At 40.6% G+C, this 20966-nt stretch overlaps 1 protein-coding gene across 6 annotated transcripts in view; it reads right to left on the bottom strand.

The window, feature by feature from the left end:
• FNDC3A (fibronectin type III domain containing 3A) overlaps positions 1 to 20516 on the bottom strand; it is a 123473-nt gene extending 102957 nt beyond the window's left edge. The window contains exons 1-3 of one of the 6 annotated variants that reach the window (XM_074565839.1): positions 17221 to 17574; positions 15713 to 15760; positions 1249 to 1378 (exon numbers count right to left, since the gene is read on the bottom strand). In XM_074565839.1, the coding sequence (XP_074421940.1) occupies positions 1249 to 1350 (102 nt within the window). In that variant the 5' untranslated portion in view covers positions 1351 to 1378; positions 15713 to 15760; positions 17221 to 17574. Of the gene's footprint in view, positions 1 to 1248; positions 1379 to 15712; positions 15761 to 17220; positions 17575 to 20118; positions 20236 to 20283 lie in introns of those variants that run through there. The other 5 variants (XM_074565820.1, XM_074565830.1, XM_074565855.1 and 2 more) reach the window with 5 other exon arrangements.
• Between the last annotated feature and the right edge of the window lie 450 nt (positions 20517 to 20966).

Raw genomic sequence — 20966 nt, 5'->3', positions numbered from 1 at the left:
ATACATCTACAAGATTTTTTAAACAATAGTAAAAAGAAAGAATATTCACAATTGGGTAAGGAAAAGAAACGGTGGTGATGTGTTTCACTTCGCATAGGCATACTTTATTTTTTGTTTGCAAGGCTTTAAAATCAAAGTTTTCAAGGCAGATCATGTAAGGAAACAATAACAGTTCTCCGCTTGCATGTTACAGATTACTGCTTCTAAATGTTTTGAAAGAACAACTGGAAGAGAAAGCAACTTTGGATATTGTTTTTTCCCTTTTTTCTAGATTGTTTTGTCCATACTTTCATTAAAGAGAGATTTGTCAGCTCTGTCTCTCTATTTAAGCTTCCTCTATATTGTGAGGATCTCACTGCAGCCCCAACCTTATATATGAATTGTTGCAATCCATTTTCCAGTCTTATTTTAGAGCTCTTTTCTGTGTTTTTACCCTAGAAATTAGCTCCTCTTCGTGATAAATAAGTATTTCTTCCGCATTAAGATCAAGCATGGGAATGGCAGACTATAAGAGACTTCCCTAGATCATCAAGTGCAGTCTCTTGCTATCACAGGCAGTGATCTCTCAATCTATTCAGATACTTCAATCCATTTAACTTAATTTTTCATTCCTTTTCTCCCATTGGAAGTTGCTGCAGAACTGTGCTTAGCTGGGGCTTAAAATATTCTTCTAGTGTTTTGCCAACGCTTCTTTCTCACTGGAGCTGACCTTTCTCAAGTGTTCTGAAACCATAATCATAAGTTTTTCTATCACCTTGTCTGGTTTTGTCTAAAAAAAAATAAAATAATTGGGCAGACACTAACATACAAAAGCAAGTCCCACCATTCAAGATACCCAGCTGTAAGCAAGCGTCAGTCTAGAGGCCATAGAATTGTTAGCACATGTTGTTCCTGAGCTAGTAAGCTCTACCACAGGGGAGGGTTTATTAACTTTAACAAGGTCATGTGGTAATGTAAATATATAGCTTCCAAAGTAAGACTCAAGCATGGCTAGACACCTTGGCAGCTGTTTGGTCCCATCCTTCTATGAAGATGTTCTTTCACAAGACAGGTTCTCTGCTTCATAGTCCTTACAAATCTCTTCTCTGCACCAGTTCTACACCTTCGCCTCCACCTCTAAAACACATGCATAGCCAAGGCTGCACAAAAGTATTCCAGATGAAGGGTTACTATCTTTTACAGTGTCAATGATGCTGTTGGAACGAAGGAAAAAAAAAAAAAAAAAGAAATATACTGAAGTTTCCTTACCTGTTGTGCTCCATCCCCACTAACAATAGGGGAAGTTAGAAGAGGGATTTCACTACTTATAATCGAAGTGGTATCCAGTAATGGTGGATGTTCTGCCATCATTGATGGTAACACTAATTCACAAGATCACCTGCAAAGAAAAGTTACTCAAATGGTTAAACTATACAAATATTTCTGAATAATCACCCCTAAAAACAGCATCAGTTAAAAAAAGATTATGAAATTAGACACCTTTTGAAAGTATGTTTCCACAACATACCAGCAATCGTATAAACTTGAAGGTTTTGCCAGCCAGTATAAGCCTTATTTACACAGAGGGCAGGTTTAGACCCCCTCTAGCGGCTGAACCTTAAAGATGATACATCACAGCCTTGGAGCTAACAATCCTGAATCTTTTATCTTTGGTTATAAATCAAAATATTTTGTCTAAGTTCAACTGTCACTGCTGAAAAAACACATACTAGAAAAAATAGGGGGGGGAAAAAAAAGCATAGTTGCCTTAGAAATTACATATATAGTGTTCCTGTTTATATGAAACGGTAAAAAACTGAGATCTACAAAAAGGGACACTGGTTTGTAGGGGTTTTTTTTCTTTTCGTTTTTTTAAAATCACCAACCCACTTTTTCTACTATTATAAATAATAAGACACTTATTTTAGGAATGACTAGTTCCTAAAAATGTTCAAGTGAGACATAAATGAATAAAAAAACCACAACAAAACTTCTGCACAATCTGACATTTCTTTACTTTTAAAGTGTATTAGACACAGAATTAAAACTGTGTCATTTTGATAACCTGTGGCCCTTTAGAAGCTTTACCAGCAGCTAAAACTTGGGAGGTGGGAAAAAGAGGTAATGCCTGCACACAAAATTATAATCCTCATAACTATACTATGAAAAAGCCCTCGCTAGCACACACTGTAAAGTTACATGAAATCTGATGACAATAAAAACAGCCACCAGGCAAAAGGCGCATGAAAAAGGTGATCCACTTCAACTCTGATGAGTGTCAAGTAACAGCGTAACAGAAAGCAAGATTCAGCCAAGAGTTCCTTTCAATTACATTAACAAGCAATAAGTAATGTGTTTTCTGATACTTCGCATGTTAGTGCTATATGAAGACTAGACAGAAGAATTAAGACCAGAAAAGCTGAAGATTACCATTTTTCCATGCCAGAAATACATATTGCAAGTCTAACAAGCTGCTTTTGGAATTTTATTTTATTTTGTTAAAAAAAAAAAATCACTAAGTTATGCTCGTTTAGTGTACTGCTCTTAACTCCATCCCAGCCAGACTAAGTACGCTTAGCTTTTGGGTAGAGAAAAAAAAAAAAAGAAAAAAATAATTAGATCAACAAGAATTGAGAAATCGATATTTCTTAACAAAACAACAGGTGGAAAGAATTCACTAGCGGTGAATGGTGCATTCAGAATTCCCACAAGGGAATCACATTTTGCATCTGAAAACAGAACTTAATATGAAACATAGACATAAAGATTAAGCTGAGAATAAGCTTGTACAGTATTTTTAAAGCAGAACTGCCTCTCTTAGCCAGTACTTACAGTAGCCTGGTGAAAATAAGTAGATACAATTTTAAAGTCACACAGCCTGACAGTAATGTTACAGGTTTTTAAAGTTTTGCCTTGATCTCATCTGACTAGTGAAAGTCTACAAACACTTCTAAACTTCTAACACAGATACACTGTCCGCTCATAAACAGAGATGCTTACTAGTTAGAGCATATAAAACTTACTTTAAATGAAGAGATACCTGATAAAATTCAAGGACTGATCAAGTCATCTTAATGACACTGACTTTGGTACCAAGTTCTAGAGATGATATGTGGTTAATTTACGAGCTGCTGTTACAGTTTACTACTCAGAAGTGTTCTCTAAAACTATCTCCATCCCATCCAGTTGACTGCTTTTACTGGTTTGCCCCTCTAAGGCAGATGTTGTTGTATATCTGCTGTGGGTTGAAATCTGTAATACAGTGCTGTCAGTACAAGACGACTAACACAGAACAAAGACTTCCCATTTTCTAGAAAATGCATTAACAAAGCACTACAAGCCCCTCACACAGCTACACATATACAGTATGATTTAGCTATTCCCATGCTGAAGGTTGTCCTATATAACTATAAAACTATGAACTTGGGAAAAAAAAGGCATTCTGAAATTATTTTAGTGGTTTCATTTACTATCCTGGTCTTCTCTGCAAAGATTAAAGTTGGGGGAAAAAATCCCTCTAGGTTAAAAGACTTTGAAACCTAACTGTGATTACTTAAGAATTCATCACCGCTTATGCCAAGTCATTTATACCTGCTTAGCCAGACTAATTAGTCTCTCAAGCAATGAGGACAGAGTTTTATATTCCTACCTTACTTTAAAAGCTTTCCCACTTATCAAAAAATCCTCCAGGCTACAGTCAGTCCCCACCACTTCTGCAGGTGGCAGAGGGCTGATGAAAGTTATTTGGATCATCTTTCAAGCTAGCAAGTTGGTAAGCTTCCCAGGATATCATCCAATGACTGTTTAATGTAAAATGAAGGCACAGCCTGGAAGCATGGGTTAGGATGAAGGCATCCCTTCTTCCCACGATAGCTACAGCCAGGCTTGCTCTTCTGTCACCTCTTGATCTTACAGCTCCAAATAATTTGCGCTCCTATCTACAGTGTCACAGACAGAAAGTTAATTCCAATGCTCCCAGACTAACCTGGCTTGAAGTTCCCCAGGTTTAAGTTTAACCCAGCTTATGATTCCAAGCCACTGTGCTAATGACTAGCCTCTTATATAAGAATGCACTAACTTCCTTTATCACATACAATGACTTTTGACTGAATTCACAACTTACGATGCTCTCAGTGCTATCACCATTTATTAGGCATGAATCAAAACATGTCTATCAAATTGGACACCAGTGAGAATTAAACATAACCCAAACTGACTCAAATACAACCATTATGACAACTTGTTCAGCCCTTCCAAGACAGGAGCAGCTCTAGACATATGTAAAATTTGGTCTCAGGTTCATTCATTCTCTCACATAGGTGTTTAATGATTTGATTTGTATGAAGATTAGTTTCCCAGAGGCACCTGAGTGCTTAGGTGGGTAGTCCACCTTTGCACACTGCCTTCAGTGCCTTAACCAGGCCACAGCTAAATTCCATGTCTGGATCCAAGTGTTTGATTTATTCCAGAGACAAAGCACACTGCTCATCAATAAGCCCTGACAGGAGGTACTAGGTATAGTGTTATTTCTGACACCCTCTGTAACAATAATAAGAGTGCTACCTGTCAGACTGCGTAATCAATCTAAGGGAAAAAATAAATCAATGCTTTCTTGACAATACAATATTAGATTTCTCTGCAATGCCACTGAACTAGTCTTGAAGTCTAAAGGTTTAAACTTCACACCAATGTGGGTGTATGCTACATGTATCATCAAAAGCCTTTTCCCCTATCAGTAGTCAAGAGGCAGCAATCTGTACAAGTCAGTGCATATAATCTGGTCAGACAGTAAGACATGGTACGTCCACCAGCTGCAGGTGCCTTTTCTTTTTAGCTATGAGGACAAATAAAGACAGACAGAAATTTGAAAAAGGAGAAGGTATGTGTGGCAGAAGTAGTCAGGGAAAACGGACAAAAGGCTGGCATGAAAATAAGCAGAAGTGCTTAATAAACGTATCTTGGAAATAAAGGTCATTATATCACATTGGATGCAAGGACATCAAATGGGCACAGACAGAGTTTTTAAAAATCAGCAGACTTGGAAAACTTGCATTCTCGACTTCTGTAAGAAGAGACCTACCTAGATCTTTGAAAAAGACTTGCAAATAACTGGGAAAGTCCTGGGAAAGTCTCAGAGGTCCGGAAGAAAACTGTAAGTCTTGCATGAAATGCTCTATTGTAAAAGGTCAAATGGGACAATCGAGGTCTGTTAGCCAACAGTGATCTGAGACCAAATAGAAGTAAATAGTTGACACTGGATGTTATTTGTAAAGAATTAAAAGACAAGTATGATTGATGGAAAAAAGCTTATCCAATTAATTTGATGAGAATCTTCTGGTGATGGGTATTGCTGATAAAGGTACTAATAAGAGAACTGGAAAAACAATCTTAAACTTTATTTAGCATTACATAACATTTCTCTTCAAAAAAAACACAGAACAAGTATTACATGATTAAAACTGGACAGACAGCCCTTAAACATGAACAGTAAATACAGAGTTGTTGAACATGAGGGTTTCCAATAAGAAGGAAAGGTATCAGTTTTTGACGTATCATTACAGAACATGTTTTTATCTCAGCTCTCAGGAAAAAAAAAAAGGAAGAAACAAAAGAAAAAGGAAGTCAGAAGGTAGTCTGGAAACGACAAACCATGTCAGTGATAAGAGATCGAGTCATTTTACTCCACTAAAATGGCATGAATAGCTTAAAAAGCTAGACATAACAAAAGGCTTTAATACATAAAGGTAAAGCTATTCTTTCTAAAACAAGAATGAACTCAGTCCTATGAATTCTTAAACAGATAGGATAATAGAGGTGGACAGCCAAACGCAAGCTCCCCAAAAGGCTGTATCAGTTATATCAACAGGTGTACCTCACTTAGCAACAAGGAGGACGTTTTCCCTGCCTCTGTCTGCAAATAGCTACAGCTTCTACTGCAATAACATAACAAGCTTTGTCTCCAATTTGCTGACAAAATTGTTGATACCTGTTCAAAAGAGCAGTAATAAGTGACTACAACTTCTTGAAAATATTGTTCCATATTGAAAATACTTGAAAGCAAAGTATATGCATACCATAATTTCAGCCTTACTCCGCATAAAACTGTTCTGGACGACATAACTACCTTCCAACACCAGCTAGCTTCCCAACGTACTCAGGATTTAGCGAGGTCTTGAAAAGGACACAAGAAAAGCAGCCTGCATTTGGACAACAGGTAAGGCTCAGCCTGCAGAGCCACTACAAACAATTCACTAGCCTATTGTCATATTTCCTCCACCGCTGAAAACTAATGGATGCAGCAGCCTTCAGGAGGGGTAAAATAACACGTGCAATAAATCTAAGGATTTATTTAAGGCCAACTCACTACACCATTCTTGTGGACATATTAAAAGAGACCAGGCAAGGAAGACAACACATTAGATGAACAGATAGGTAATACACTGTTGCTAAGCACAGAAACAGCCAAGAAGTAATTTTCTACCAGTGGCGCATTAAAGGCATGGTTATTTAGAAATCTATACTGACTCATGCACAGCAACAATGGCTGCATGAACAGCTATCTCATTTCTTGTCTTGCTACTGACTATACTGAACTAGTAGCAGACATTCTGAGTGTAATTCAGGATCACTAACTCAGCTGACACAGTTCTTTCAGAATCTGTCTGTCCTAGGACGCAAGGAAAGTACAAAGTCTCCTGAGATTTCAACCAAGTTGTGTACGTTAACGCTTTGTACAAGACTTAGATAGCAAACTACCTATTCCTCACTACCCCCATCCGAACTGCTATTCATTTTGCTTATGAAATGAATTTGAAAAGACTTTGAAAGATTTTTCTGAAGGCTATCAAAGATGAAAAAAAGGGAAGGCATCTAAATTTACTGGACATGATTTGTTTAGAGACTCCAGAGTTATGCCTGAGGAACCATTAAGGAATGGATTATACTAATGAGCCAATACGCTAAATGATGTTAAGGCTCTGAGACTAAGTTCCCCTCAATAGTTCAGTAAGCAAGTTTGCCTTCCTGAACTGTAATGACAACTTAACCCAACCCTTAAATGCCTTCAGATTTTGTCCTTTAATGTTGCTGTGGCACTACTCTCATGTTCTAAAGACTTATATAATTCTGTTTTTTACTCAGTCAATCGTTTATTAAGGGTTAAAGAATATTGTAAGGCTGAGATCATTGGGCAGTGCATTTCCTACGCACATGCAAGAGATCAGCATTTCCATCTCCAAGAGACTAGCAGCTGATCTTAACGACAGTCTCTGAAAAACACATCAGCATTAAATCAGCTGGATCACCAAGGTAAAACAACATGAGTCAGCAGCACGTGTCCTCGTAGCAACGAAGGCTAACAGCATACTGGGCTGTATTAGCAGAGAAGCACAGCCGATGCGCTGATGGAAGAGATTATTCCTAACTATTCAACATTTATAAGGTGGTATCTGGAATACCACGTCCAGTTTTGCTCTTCCCAGTCACCTCCTCCTCCTCCCCAGTACGAAAGAGATGCCACAAAGACCATTACTGGGCTTAGGCCCATGAAAGACAAGGAGAAGCTAAGAGCACTAGAGTAGTCAGGGGGTCACCTATTGGCTGGATTCCACTACCTGAAGGATGCTTGTCAAAAGCTTAAATCAAACTCTTCTTGGAGGCACACAGAAGAAGTACAAGAAGTGATGGACACATGCTGCAACGCTGGAAATTATGTCTGAACACAAAGCAAAAAAAAAGACATCTTCATAATGACAGTGGTGTAGCACTGGCATAGGTTGCCCTGAGAGAGCTGCATTAATGTCTATCCTGTAGATCAGTGGTCTCTAAAGTGGGGTGCACACACCCCAGGTCGTACACAAGACAATCCCTTGGGGTGTGGGAAGAAAATATTTTTTGTCACTGATGAATAAAAAATATTTTTAAACAGCATTTTTCATCTTTATCTCATCCTTTCTTTTTCTGTTTATGCTTTGTAGTGTACATACTGTATTAGTAGATGGAGTAGCACATGCATATAATTTAAAAATGTATGTATATTGGAGGCGCACGCTTAAAACATGTTTACTGATGGGGTGCATGATCGTAAGAGTTTGGAGACTACTAAGAAAGTCAAAACCTGACCATGCAAGGTCCTGACAAATGGCTGAAGAAGGCAATCATCTCCAAAGGCCACTTCTGAGAGGAATTCTTCTATGAGTTCCAGAGTATTAGTCAATCAAAATACAACATTTAATGCCAAAGTTAAATGGTTTTCAGTAGATCTGAACCCAGAGAGGGGACAACAGTTTGTCTCCCAAGCTCTTAAAAGCTGTCAGATTCTTAATTCAGAATTTCAAAGTAACAGTGATAGTGCTAATCAAAGATCAAACTCACAGACTGAAGGGTCAAACTTTGGAAGACATACCCACAGCACTGTCCATAACAGAATTACTTTATACTGGCCTTTCTTCTAAGAAAAGGAGGAAAGCTGCATTCAAGGATGACTATGAATTAAAAAGTTATACTTTTGTACTAAGCTCCCAACACACACAGGCTTTCCATTTCAGTTGGGCTGTAGATACTACTATGAAACATTTAGTGATATCTAGTAACAATGCTGGGTACAAAAAAACCCACCAAACCTAAGGAGAACTCCTTTCCTAGAGATTCACTGCTTCTGGTTATTGAGTTTGATAGAAAACACAATCAATCGGTTTTCCCTTAACTGGAGGACTTATAAAGCCACACTCCACAGTGGTATCTCTGGCGCCTGCTGAAGGAGAAATATGTATTGCCAGCTTTTTCCTCAGTTTTTGTGATTTACAGAGTGCTGCTTCTTTACCTACCTACTTACCATCATAATACTTAGAGCAACTTAATACTCTTTCACATCCTAATTCTGTCAAATCTGGTGACCAACAGATACAAATAGATTTATTATTACACAAAAGCCTTGATTCTACACAACACGAGGATGGAAGTTTAAGCAGGGACAAAAGTGCCTAAGAAAGAAAGGGCACAGCATAAGGAACAGGCTCAATGAAATCAATAATAAGTGTTTCCACACTGCATGTTGCTGTTACATGAGAAGTGATAAAAACAGGGCTACCCCGGGACTTTTTTTGTCAGTAGTGCAGTTTCATACATGCTTCAGCCTGTATCACATCACAGCTGCTAATTCAAGGTTGCCATAAGGTATATTTTCCCAGTGGGCTTGGTACAGCAGAGCAGGTGTGCATTCCACCTTCACCAGGTCCTCCTGCAGCTACGCTTCCCCAGGAACCACAGGCAAGGCTCATCCTCAGGTCCAGACAACTTCCAATAAGAAGGAAAAGCTTTTCTGAAGAGCAGACGACACTTCCTGGGTTTTGCCAAAGATTAAGGCATGAACTTACAGAATCAGAAAGACCAAAAAAACATCACCCAATCCTAATGCATGAAATGCTTTGATTTTGCCTTCTCCAACATGAAGACAGCAGATGCACTTTAAAAATAAATATATTTCAAACAGCTGAAGTAATAAAGCCCTATTTTATTTAGATTAGACCCTCACATCTGAGTGACTCTTCTTTTCAAGAAGATGCAAGCTACTATTTAAACTTTTCCAGTGACTGAGGTGTTTGTAAGTACTCACCACATCCATTCTTTAGTGCCTACTGTGAGATAAATTTATTCTTTATTATTTCCTACAGTCCTTAAAAGATATGTCCTGCCTGCCAATTTGAGACTTGTAAAATTACTATCAGGATTCCTTCCAATCTGTCAAATCGGCCATCCAGTTCAGAAGTCATCAGATAAGAGTGGACAAATACAAGCGTCCAAGACATACAAATATGCTAAAGTGAGGAAAATTCTAGAAACAAAATACACCGATGCATCCCTAGGGTGCACAGGAAAGAACAAAGCATATGCAACAGATGTTAGTCATGTCACCTGATGCGCTACGGGAAAAAGCTTGGACACAGTGATGTAGCTGATGCAAAAATGTATTAGAATATAATTACCCAGAGATCCATAAGGTTGTAGCTGAGCTATTAAAGTTAAGAAGCATGCTGAAGAGTTTTGTGTTTAAGAATCAGAATAGAGCAGAATGATTTTAATTTTTTTCTCCATACATTTATCACAATTTCTAGTCACACAGTTTTGGATGTAGCAATTACGGTATACTAGCTTTTCTTTTTCAGTTCTGCACTAATTATTTCAATTAATATGCAATTTATTTAAAAGATGTGCTTTGTTCTTCATAAAGTATTTTTCCTGTTTTAGAAAAGTGTTTCCTGGAAAATTTGATAAAACATTCTCTAATACAGAAGTTTTATTTTTTATTAGAAGAATGGTGTTCCATGGAACATTTCTATTTCACTAATTTGACAAACTTGTTTTAAGTAAAGTGAAAATGAAATGGCTGTTCCCTTTAGTCCTGTTGTTCATAATACTAAAGTTGTAATAGACAATATAGGAAAATTATAAAAAAGTATAGTTTCATAAAGTAAATCAACAAAGTCAAAGTCTGACATTCACTAGAAACTCTAAATCAAAATAGTTAAAAATGAAGATATGCAAAATGTTTTAATAAGCACTGGAACTCCCTATAGGAAAAAAGAATCTACAATCTCTACCATAAATATGGAAATACTTCAACTGTAGCTCTCAAGTGGTGTCACAGATACTCACTAAACACAATTCTCAAACAAGTCTGAGAAATGTGATACACATCTCTCTTCATACTGTGTTACCACTGGAAGGCAAACACTAAAAGTTGGAAAATGAATGCAATACTGTTATGAAGAAAATACTAACTGATGAGCAAATGCAAGTGCACTTAAACAGCCAAAACGCTTAAACAGCCAAAACGGTTATTGGATCCAACTCACTCCCAGTAGTTCTTGCCTGTTCTCCTCAAAGCAAGAATGGCCAAGCCACACATTGGTAAACTGTAGCATTGCAGGAGTTAAGCATATTATAGTAAATCAATACCTACTTCAGGTTACCTTCATATTCCAAGTTGTGAACCGCAATGATTTAGGAGCGGCTTCAAATGCAGTTCATGCATTCATGTTATGAGTACTATAACCTATACGAGAATGCATAGTAGACAACTGGAAACACTCCAGCTGTTCAAGTTTAATGCATTTGTATTTATGAGCCAGCAGTTTTTGAATCTGAGCCAAAGAGGCTAAGGTCTTACTAGTAGCTGATGTAGAATATTAAATTTTGAAGGTGAAGGCTACATAGAGAAGAACTAGACGCTGATAAACCAGTCATACAGAGAGGCATAATATGGACACTTACCACCTCATCTTGTCCAGAACGACTGTTAAATGCTTGACTGTACATAACAGGACCAGCGCAACAGAGACTACCTGAAAACACCACATTCTGGTTTTAAATGTTATTGTAATTAGATTCTTAAAACACCATCCACTGTCCTTATCTGGATCAAGTACATATAACTTGAAGTTGTTGCATAAGAAGAATTCAGTACTTTCCAACTATTTGCCCCTCCCTTTTATACCTTCAAAGAAAAGAAGCCTAAACTGGTTCTGTAACTTTTAGGAAGCGATAAGTGCAACCATATCACAAATCAGAATTAATCTGTTCATTTTACTCAGAACTAATTTGACAGCGTGCATTTTAAAAATCAATGAGTAAACTGTCAGCACCTGGGTGCAATCTTATGCCTAGCCTTTAGCAGGTACATCAATCTCATTCAGTATCACACATTGTTTGGGAGCTATCCTGTGGCCTCCTTTGTCTTACAGGAACACCTTCCTTTTAGATACTCTTGGGAAGTATCCTCAAAAAGAAATGAGGAGAGTGAACTGCATAGCGTATTTTTTGCACCACTCCAATGCAATTCCACTTCATTTATGCTACGCTGATCTGAACTGTGGGGCTGTTTTGTTTTACACTCCTGTTACTCTCAAGAACTTCCTTAAACCCTGCTAGTTTTACTTTTATACCAGCTAAATTAGGTTCTTGTAAGCCTCTGCCAGAACTGGATTTCCTTCAGTTTATTTTCTGAAAATCACACGGGCTCAAAAACAACTTGGCCTTTCCCTGTTAACCATTACTCTTGCCTTCACTTCTGTTTAAGAACGTGCTTATTTTTTGAGAAAACAAGCAAATTCAATGCCAAGAATCAAGCTAGTTCTTCGTTTGTTATCAACTCCCCCTTTTTGGTAGCTATGAGTAGCAAGGGCAAATTTTCAAAATAATGTTTCATATGATTCCTTTAAGGCAAACTAAAAACATGGCTATATTTTTATTAATGTGATGCAACTGGTCAGTGAGATAAATTTATTGCAGAGACAGCTGCTGGTGTTGGAGCTACAAAGAGTGCATGATTCAAGCAGAACAAGCGGCTTTTAAAGAACTCTTATGAAAAAGCTTTTTCCTGCTCATTCTGAAAAATGAAAACTATGCTATCCAAATGCAAAATTACATAGGATCAATAAGGCTACAAGTCTAACAGATTTTAAAATTTCCCTCCACTGATTCTCTTGGAAAACCATCACCACCAAATCCACCAAAAAAGAAGGTGTTTTGAGGCCTAACAAACACATTTGAAAGATGTTCTTTCATCAAGACTTTAAACTGCTGTTAAGTCCGTTCTGCTAAATCATAGTAGCAGCTCCCACTTGCACTCCTGCAAGCAATCGGTCAACAATACAGTGAACTGAACTGGAGGACAGATGTAGTTTAAAATTAGTCTTACAAAAATGGGTCATTTTTAACATAAAACAGTTGCCTGACCCATTTCACTTATGCAAATACACAAATGAATGCCAAGCATAGGAATAAGCAGAGAGGAACTGCTTCTTCCAGTGTCAATGCACAGCATTCATGAAGCTACCAAACACGGTAGTAAAAAAGGTCAAGAGACAGTCAACCTGGCAGGTGCTTCACTTCCCTAATATTAAACTTCGTCACAATGGTACCAAAGCAGTTACTTGCATGCCATGTAAATGAATTAAAGCCGGGTAAGTTACAGAATGGTTCGGGTTGGAAGGGACCTTAAAGATCATCTAGTTCCAACCCCCCTGCCATGGGCAGGGACACCTCCCACTAGACCAGGCTGCTCAAAGCCCCATCCAGCCTGGCCTTGAACACCTCCAGGGATGGGGCATTGACAACTTCCTTGGGCAACCTGTTCCAGTGTCTCACCACCCTCACAGTAAACAATTTCTTCCTGATATCCAATCTAAATCTACCCTCTTCCAGTTTGAGGCCGTTACCCTATGTCCTATCATAACACTCCCTGATAAAGAGTCCCTCCCCATCTCTCCTGTAGGCCCCCTTTAAGTACTGGAAGGCTGCAATAAGGTCTCCTTGAAGCCTTCTCTTCTCCAGGCTGAACAACCCCAACTCTCTCAGCCTGTCCTTATAGCAGAGGTGCTCCAGCCCTCTGATCATCTTTGTCGCTCTCCACTGGACCTGCTCCAACAGGTCCATGTCCTTCTTGTGTTGAGGACTCCAGAGCTGCATGCAGTACTCCAGGTGGGGTCTCACCAGAGCAGAGTAGAGGGGCAGAATCACCTCCCTCAACCTGCTGGCCACGCTTCTTTTGATGAAGCCCAGGATGGGGTTGGCTTTCTGGGCTGCAAGTGCGCATTGCCTGCTCACGTTGAGCTTCTTGTCTACCAGCACCCCCAAGTCCTTCTCCTCAGGGCTGCTCTCAAGCTAAGTCAAACAGCATGTTAAGCTGAATGCAGCTCTTGAAAACTAATGTGCTACTCGTGCAAGAGTTCTCCAATGAAAGTGTCTCTGCAACTGCAGAAGGGGAAGACAGCAAAACAAGAGCAGGTTTCCCAGATGACACCAGCACGCCCTTTGCCCAAGTTCCACCCCATCCTCCAAAACTTTTAGTAAATTAAAACACCGTGAGACCAACTAGTTTGATTGCCTAACCAAGTCAGCAGGACAAAGCTGCTCTCAGCTTCCTATTTTACATATGAAGTTGCAACACTGAACAGCTGTCAATTCATTAACAAATATAAAGCTGCAAAATCAGAAAATAATCTGTTTGGAGCTGTACTGCCATGATGTACATAATTAAAATAGGAGTACTTTTAAGATATATTACATGAATTATGGTCATTTATCCTCACCATGGAAAAGGCATCATTGAGTGGAATGTGCATGTATACTAATAATGTTATATATGGGGAATCAAGCTATTGGCAAGCCTGAAGAAATTTAAACAAATTGCATTTCAGCTGCATCTAAGACTGATCATTGTCAACAGTCACTGCTCACTCCTGCAGCTTCTTCTAGTCCTCATTTCTTCATACTTTGTTTCAACATCTACCTTCATACTAGACTAAATGGATGAAGAAACAGTTTTCTTCAAGTCTGGTCTTCCCCATTTACATTTTTAATAGAGTCTATAGGAGGCATGGTAACTCTTGTGGCTTATGATATTTAATCTTACTGTAGAAAGTCCCCTAACAGCCTATCAATAGATATATTGAAATATTAGTGAATAGTTACAGTCATGGTTCTCTTTCATTGCCAAGACATTGCAAGTCAACAAAGTTTTTGCGTTGAACCTTCTTATCCATTCAATTTTTGCGTACAGATTAGTTTTCAGCTACATGCACATTTTTTGCAGATCATTACTACTGGATTTGCTGCCACCATCTAAAACGTGTTCCTCTGTCCCAAAGTAAAACTAATCTAGTTGACATTCTGTTGCTTACATCTCAGTTTCCTTTTGTCAAATCATCTAGTAGATACAGCTCTTTTCAGTTAAAAGAACAACAAACTCTGAACAACAAAACCCTGCAGTCGGAAAACTATAAGTTAGATAAGAAAGATTAATTTTGTAATCCAAGGAGTAAGATATGGTATTGAGTATACTACACGAGCGAGAGGAAGAGACAGTAGCTTGGCGGTAGCCTGTGCTTGTAGGATCTTGTATAAGTAGAGCTTGGGCTTTGTTTACCACAGACGTTGGATTTGTACATTGGGGAAACTCAATAGGATTTACAAGGAAGTATTTACACTTGTGAACCACGGGCCATTTTTACTTTATACTGCACGTAGCAGTAAAGTTCTAGGTTTAAGTCCATTTTCACCTCAAGTTATTCAAGATCAAAAGACATTAAGAACCAAGCTTCACAGATTTAAATGCAACCAATGTACAAAAAACCCAAAGCAAATTAAAAAAGAACCACCATGAAGAAGGTAAAGTTAACATTTGTGTGCCACTTATTCCTTTTCACTCCCAGTTACTTAATCAAGTTACTACCTATCCACATCTGTCACAGCATAAATCCTTTTGGATCTTGTCACTTACCCTGCAGACAATTTCCCAGACTTTGATAGTTTTTTCAAATCATGGAGTACATTGGTTCAATTTTATAAATTTTCAGTTATGAAACAGTTTTACACTGTATTATAGCAGCCTGTATGTTGCCAGGAAGTAGAATGATTTGTTTTAGTGCTTCTAGAAAGCAAAAGACACTTATCACATCTTAGAAAGTGCCATGCTTCTCTCCTACCAATGGATGATAAAAAATGAGGTCTACTGCTTAAACTTGGATTGAAAACTTGTAGGTATTTTCATTTTTGACAACTCTTCATGCCCAAAGTAATTAAGTGTATAATAAGGTAGAACATTTTCCATTGCCTGTAAATGAGGAGGTTTTGCAGCATATCTTTTCAACTGTCCTAAGCGCTTCAATACAATTCTGGAAACAAAGACCCACGGGGGAGGCGCACTACAAGCATATTCAGCACTCCTATTTACCTTCTGCAAACTGCTGTTGGGATGGTGTTTGGCACCCAAGATACTGAACTGAAAGAGAGAATACCAACGTTAACCTACGTGATGCTCTGACTGTGGAACAGTATGACCAGAAGAGGGTCCAGGCATTCTGAAAAAGCAAAAACTCACAGGGAGACAAACATATAAATTCAGTTAAGCAAACTGGTAGATACACAAGTAGGTCTGATGAGACTGACACCAAAAAATGTGGCTGCTTAGACATAAATGGGGAAAGTTTATTTGGAGCTATGAACACAAAGAGGGCAAAGTATGTCCAGGCTAACTCAAATTGAGAGATGCTGTGAAGACACCACCAATGAATGTGGTGTTAAAATTTTAATAAAGAGTTTGGAAAATGCAAGAGTATTGCAGTCCTGAGGTACTACAACTGTAAACAGAAAAGCATTCTAAACCAATACATCCAAGAAGAGTAGTAACACAGTCCTTTACACAGCTGTGCCATCAAAACAAAGACCAACAGTTTCTGCAGCACATATCCTAACCAAAACAGATGATTAATATACTCAAGAAAGGGTGCATGACCCAGCAGGTGAGTATAAAAAGACTTCTCATTATACAGGGTAGTTCAGCATGAAAACAACAGCTAAAAATTCTATTTAATTATTGACAAAAGGGCATAGCAAGTTCTATTTCCATTTACATTTTGTTAAAATCATCTATGACAGCTTAGTAAAAAAGTCTGAAAGTTTTCACTGGTTACAGGCTCAAGAGCACGTGAGCAGCTGGAACAGGACCAGATCTCTGGGGGGCAGATGGAACAACTATGACAACTTCAAAAATATTTGTTCCATCTGAAACTAAATGTAAATTAATTGGAACAATTAAAGAGGACAACCTACAGTAAACATGTAATACTATTAAGCGTTACAGACACTTTCTGAACATTCTTCTTCCCCATCAGTCCTACAAAATACAGACCCCAAGATGACAATTCAAAATATTACTGGACATAAACGAAACCACTAAATTTTACGGATAGTTTAAGAAAAAGCCTAACAGTTTTTCTACTGGCATCAAGCGAACATCAGCATTAAGGAAGCTCACAGTTTACTGTATGTGGCAAAGGAGCCAAAAAATGGTCATTTCTGTAGCTCAGGAAACATTGGCCCCACGAGCAAAATAAACATGGTTTGTGTTTGCTGAACAGAAAAAGCAGCAGTGTACTCATTCCAAACTATTATTGCTTTTCTGAGATACAGACAGTATCTTTTAGTTAAACTAAAGAGTTGACAGTCCAAGTCAAATCTATTTTTACTAGATCTGGTCCTACAGGAAAAGCAATGGCTCATGATTCAATGTGTGCACCATAAACTGCAGCCAAGTTGAATTTTGCTACAAATTGCCTGGGAATTTCCCCAAGCCAAGTCTTAAAGAAATGGATGATAAAATATAGAAGCGTTATTGACAGATCCAACAGAGAGAATCCAATCCATATCTTAGATCAGAAATGCACCAATGAAACACGTTACCTGTAGACATTTTAGCAGAGATTGAAGTAAAAATCCTGGAACAATTAGAAGCTGGAGGTCAAAAAAAGGTACAGAGTTGCTGGATGATGGAGGAAGACAAGAATTCCTCAGGTTCCAGGAGGCACCAACAATGAACATCAATGGCTGCAGACAACAACGCTGTCCGGGAAGTAGGCCTGCAGCCTCACAAAAACTGTCTTCTCTAGCGTCTGTCTATCTGGGAATGAACAAGCCTGCATTTTTGTCAGTTCCCCTCACGCACCCAAAAACGCGGACTGGGCTAGGTTATAGGATTTGCCACTTTGACAGAGGTATCAACAGACAATCAGAACACCAGCACTTAACACCTTCCAAGCATTCAATATTTCTAGAGACCAACACATTTATAAAAGCATACAGTATTTCAGAAGTGACCTGCCAGCAAGGTAAATTAGTGTGTTGCCTAAAAGCATTTAGAAATTAAAACCATTTAAGAGAAAGTATTGATGAAGATGAAAAATTGTACCTCTCCTGAAGTCAGGCTGTAAGGGTTTTGCTTCCCAGTAAGTCCTAAGACAGAACACTGCAGTAGCATGTTCAGTTAAGTAGTTAAAGTTGCAATAACAGTTATGAAGGATTTCTGAGATATCTCAAGCCAAAATGATCACCAGCACAACACTGAGTTAGCTGATGTAGGTCCAAACTCGAGTAAAATTAAATGGCCACAAGGCAAAAAATAACAACCACGAGCATCCCAAGATCCACAGGACTCACAGCCCAAAGCAAATGAGTTATTAGTCTGAATCATAATTCAAGTATCTGCAATTCCATTACATTATTGCCTATAAAAATCAAAAGCTTTTGATTTTTAAGTTCACAGCAATAGAAACTCCAACTTGAAAAAGGTAGAAATGCCACTAACAGATTGAAAGCAGATAACTTAAGTGTCGTGCGTAATGACCTGAGCCTCATGTAACTCATACACCTAGAGCTTGTCATACTGCAGAAAGCCTCAGAAGATCTCCATCTGCCCTGAAAAAACTGAGACACTCATCTAATTCTGTTTTAATATTATAATCTACAGTAGTCAGCCTGTGACTCTGCTCAAAGCAGATTGCTCTCATCCTGACCAAGTGACCTAAGCAACTGATCACTGAGTCCTGGCCTTTCTGAGGAGAAGGATCTGCATCTCTCTTAACTATGGCTTCATCTGCCAAAATCAGTGTCCAATGCTCCAATGTAACCGATTCAGCATGTCAATTTCCCCTCCCAAAGTAACCAGAAAAAAACATTATGGTGTAGTTTGCCAAAACAAGTCCCAGATTCAATCCCTCTGGATCAAGATGACTTGCCTACATTCTGTATACACAGAGTGAATCTAGAACTAGATGCCATGTTTGAAAACTTGATCAGCACCCTTCCTGCTCCCCCATGCTTAGTAGGAACACCAGCTATTAAGAACTCTATCCAATGTGCAACATTGAGTACTATAGATACTCAGCTATTTCCAACTTTGACATACGTGCACAGCCTTCTCCCTACCTGAAGGCTTGATACTTCTCCATTCATCGTGTGACTAAATTTTGTAATTATTTGGGACCATTTCCTTAAAAAAAAAAAAAGAGGAAAAAAAAATTTAACTGATAGTACTTCCTGAATTTTAAGGACTGCTGAGTTGCTGTGATTCATACTATTTCACGACACAGAATATAAACACATCTATGGATGCAGATTCACATCATGGCTACAGTTAAATTTCTATGCTGCGTAAAACAGAAAGTTACCCATTGCCATAACAACAAAACAGCTTCTTATAAGCTCAAAGCTTAGCAGGACTGGGACCCATAGCTTCTAAGATAGAAGCTACCACGCACTGAGCAGCAAACAATTAAGAGATTTGAAGTCTTCATGATAATTTAAGACATTTATAAACAGATATGCATTTGATCAAATGCAGACTTAAATTCCAAAATCAAATAACATTTCACAGAAAGTAATTCATGACATGAGATATTCTGGAATAACACCTGACGTCCAAGGTAGCTAAGAAATTTCCTTTGACAAGGTTAAAGAAATTACTAGCACATCTTGATATGCCACTCAAAGCACAATTTGCTTCTACCCAACATGTTTTCCCTCGTTTCCACTGCTTATTTTCTTTACTCTGCACAATAAAAATCGTCTGAAAAGTTTCATTTTTGCTTTTAGTTGGTTTCACTTTCTAGTTGCCTGGACGCAACAAAAAGTTTCTGTTTAAGACCAATCTTGAGTAATACTCAGGAAAGGAGGAATCGGGCACGAGTCTAGCTTGAAAGAACGCATTTGCTAGCACTCAGCAAGAAGATTATAGTCTTTTCAGGGAAAAATTTTTTGTCTACATATAGAAACACACGCTTGATCCCTTTCGCTGCGAGTTCTGAGGGAACCTTCACGGCTTAGCAGGAGAACAACAGCAGCAGCAGCAGCAATAAAAAGAAAAGAGGTGTTGAAAACCACCACTTCCTTCTCCTCCCCGCCTGTCGCAACCGGCTCTCAGCTGTTCGGGTCGCGCTTCGCATCTGCTTCTCTCTCCTCCCGAACAACCGGCCGCCGCCTCCTCCTCCTCCCGCGGCAGCCGCCCAGCAGCCCTGCCCCGGGGAGCCCCGCTGACAGCGGGAGGATCCCCCCACCCACGCCCAACCCCGGCCGGGAGAGGCACCTCCGAGCGGCGGAGAAGGAAGCCCGGGAAGGAAGACACAAACTTTCTCCAGCGGTTCCCCAGCCCTCCTGGGGCAGCCGCGGGTACCAACGTCTCCTCAGGGGCCCGGCACCGGGGGCAGGTAGAGGGGCTGCCCCCGTCCCCTCGCACCCCTCTCCCCGCCCTGCTGAGGGGAAGTGGGGGGCGCGGTTTGCCAGCCCACCTCTGGCAAGCCTACTCACCGCCATGGCCCCGCCGGCTCTCCCGGCTAACGGTTCGGTCTCCGCCACCGGCGGGCAGCGGCACCAGGGCGGGGAGCGGAGGGGAGTTCCCCGATGGCGCAGCTCGGGAGGGGCGGCGCCGCGACGGCCGCTTCCCCCACCCCTTTACCCGCCCACTCGAGGTACCTGCGCTTCGGCCGCCGCCGCTCCGCCACCTTTTCCTCCCCTCCCCGCACCTGTCACTGCCTCCCTCCGCCACCGCTGCTGCTGCCGCCACCTTCGCCTCGCCGTCTCAGCGCTCCCCACCGCCTCGCCCGCCGCCGCGCGGCCGCCATCTTTGTGGAGGGCTGGGAGGGGCCGTGAGGGGGCAGTTGACTCTGGCGCGCAGTGCGCCTGCGCGGAGCACTCGCGCTGCGGGGGGGCAGCTGCCGGAGAGAGGGGCGGGCTCAGGGCTGTGGGCGGGGCGGGCGGGGCACTAGGGGGCGGGGCCTGCGGGGAGGGCGGGGCCTGCGGGGAGGGCGGGGCCTGCGGGGAGGGCGGGGCCTGCGGGGAGGGCGGGGCCTGCGGGGAGGGCGGGGCCTGCGGGGAGGGCGGGGCGGTGTCCATGGGGCTGAGGTGTGGGGCCGGGGCCTGGCCCTGGCCTTGGGCCTGGGCTGGGCTTTGGCCTGGGGCTGAACCTTTGCCTTGGCCCTCGGGCCTGGCCTTGGGTCTGGGCTGGACTTTGGCCTTGGCCCTGGTGGCTGGGCCCGTCCCTGGCCTTGGACCTGGGCTCGGCTCGGCTTGGCTTTGGCCTGGGACTGGCCCTTGGCCTTGGCCCTGGGCCTGGCCCTGGCCCTGGGCTGGTCCTGGGCTGGTCCTGGGGCCTAGCC

The sequence above is a fragment of the Larus michahellis genome, chromosome 1 (assembly GCF_964199755.1).
Source record: "Larus michahellis chromosome 1, bLarMic1.1, whole genome shotgun sequence".
In the NCBI taxonomy this organism is placed as follows: domain Eukaryota; kingdom Metazoa; phylum Chordata; class Aves; order Charadriiformes; family Laridae; genus Larus; species Larus michahellis.
The sequence above is the reverse complement of the archived record's forward strand: the minus strand, read 5'-3'. Positions and strand labels throughout refer to the sequence as shown.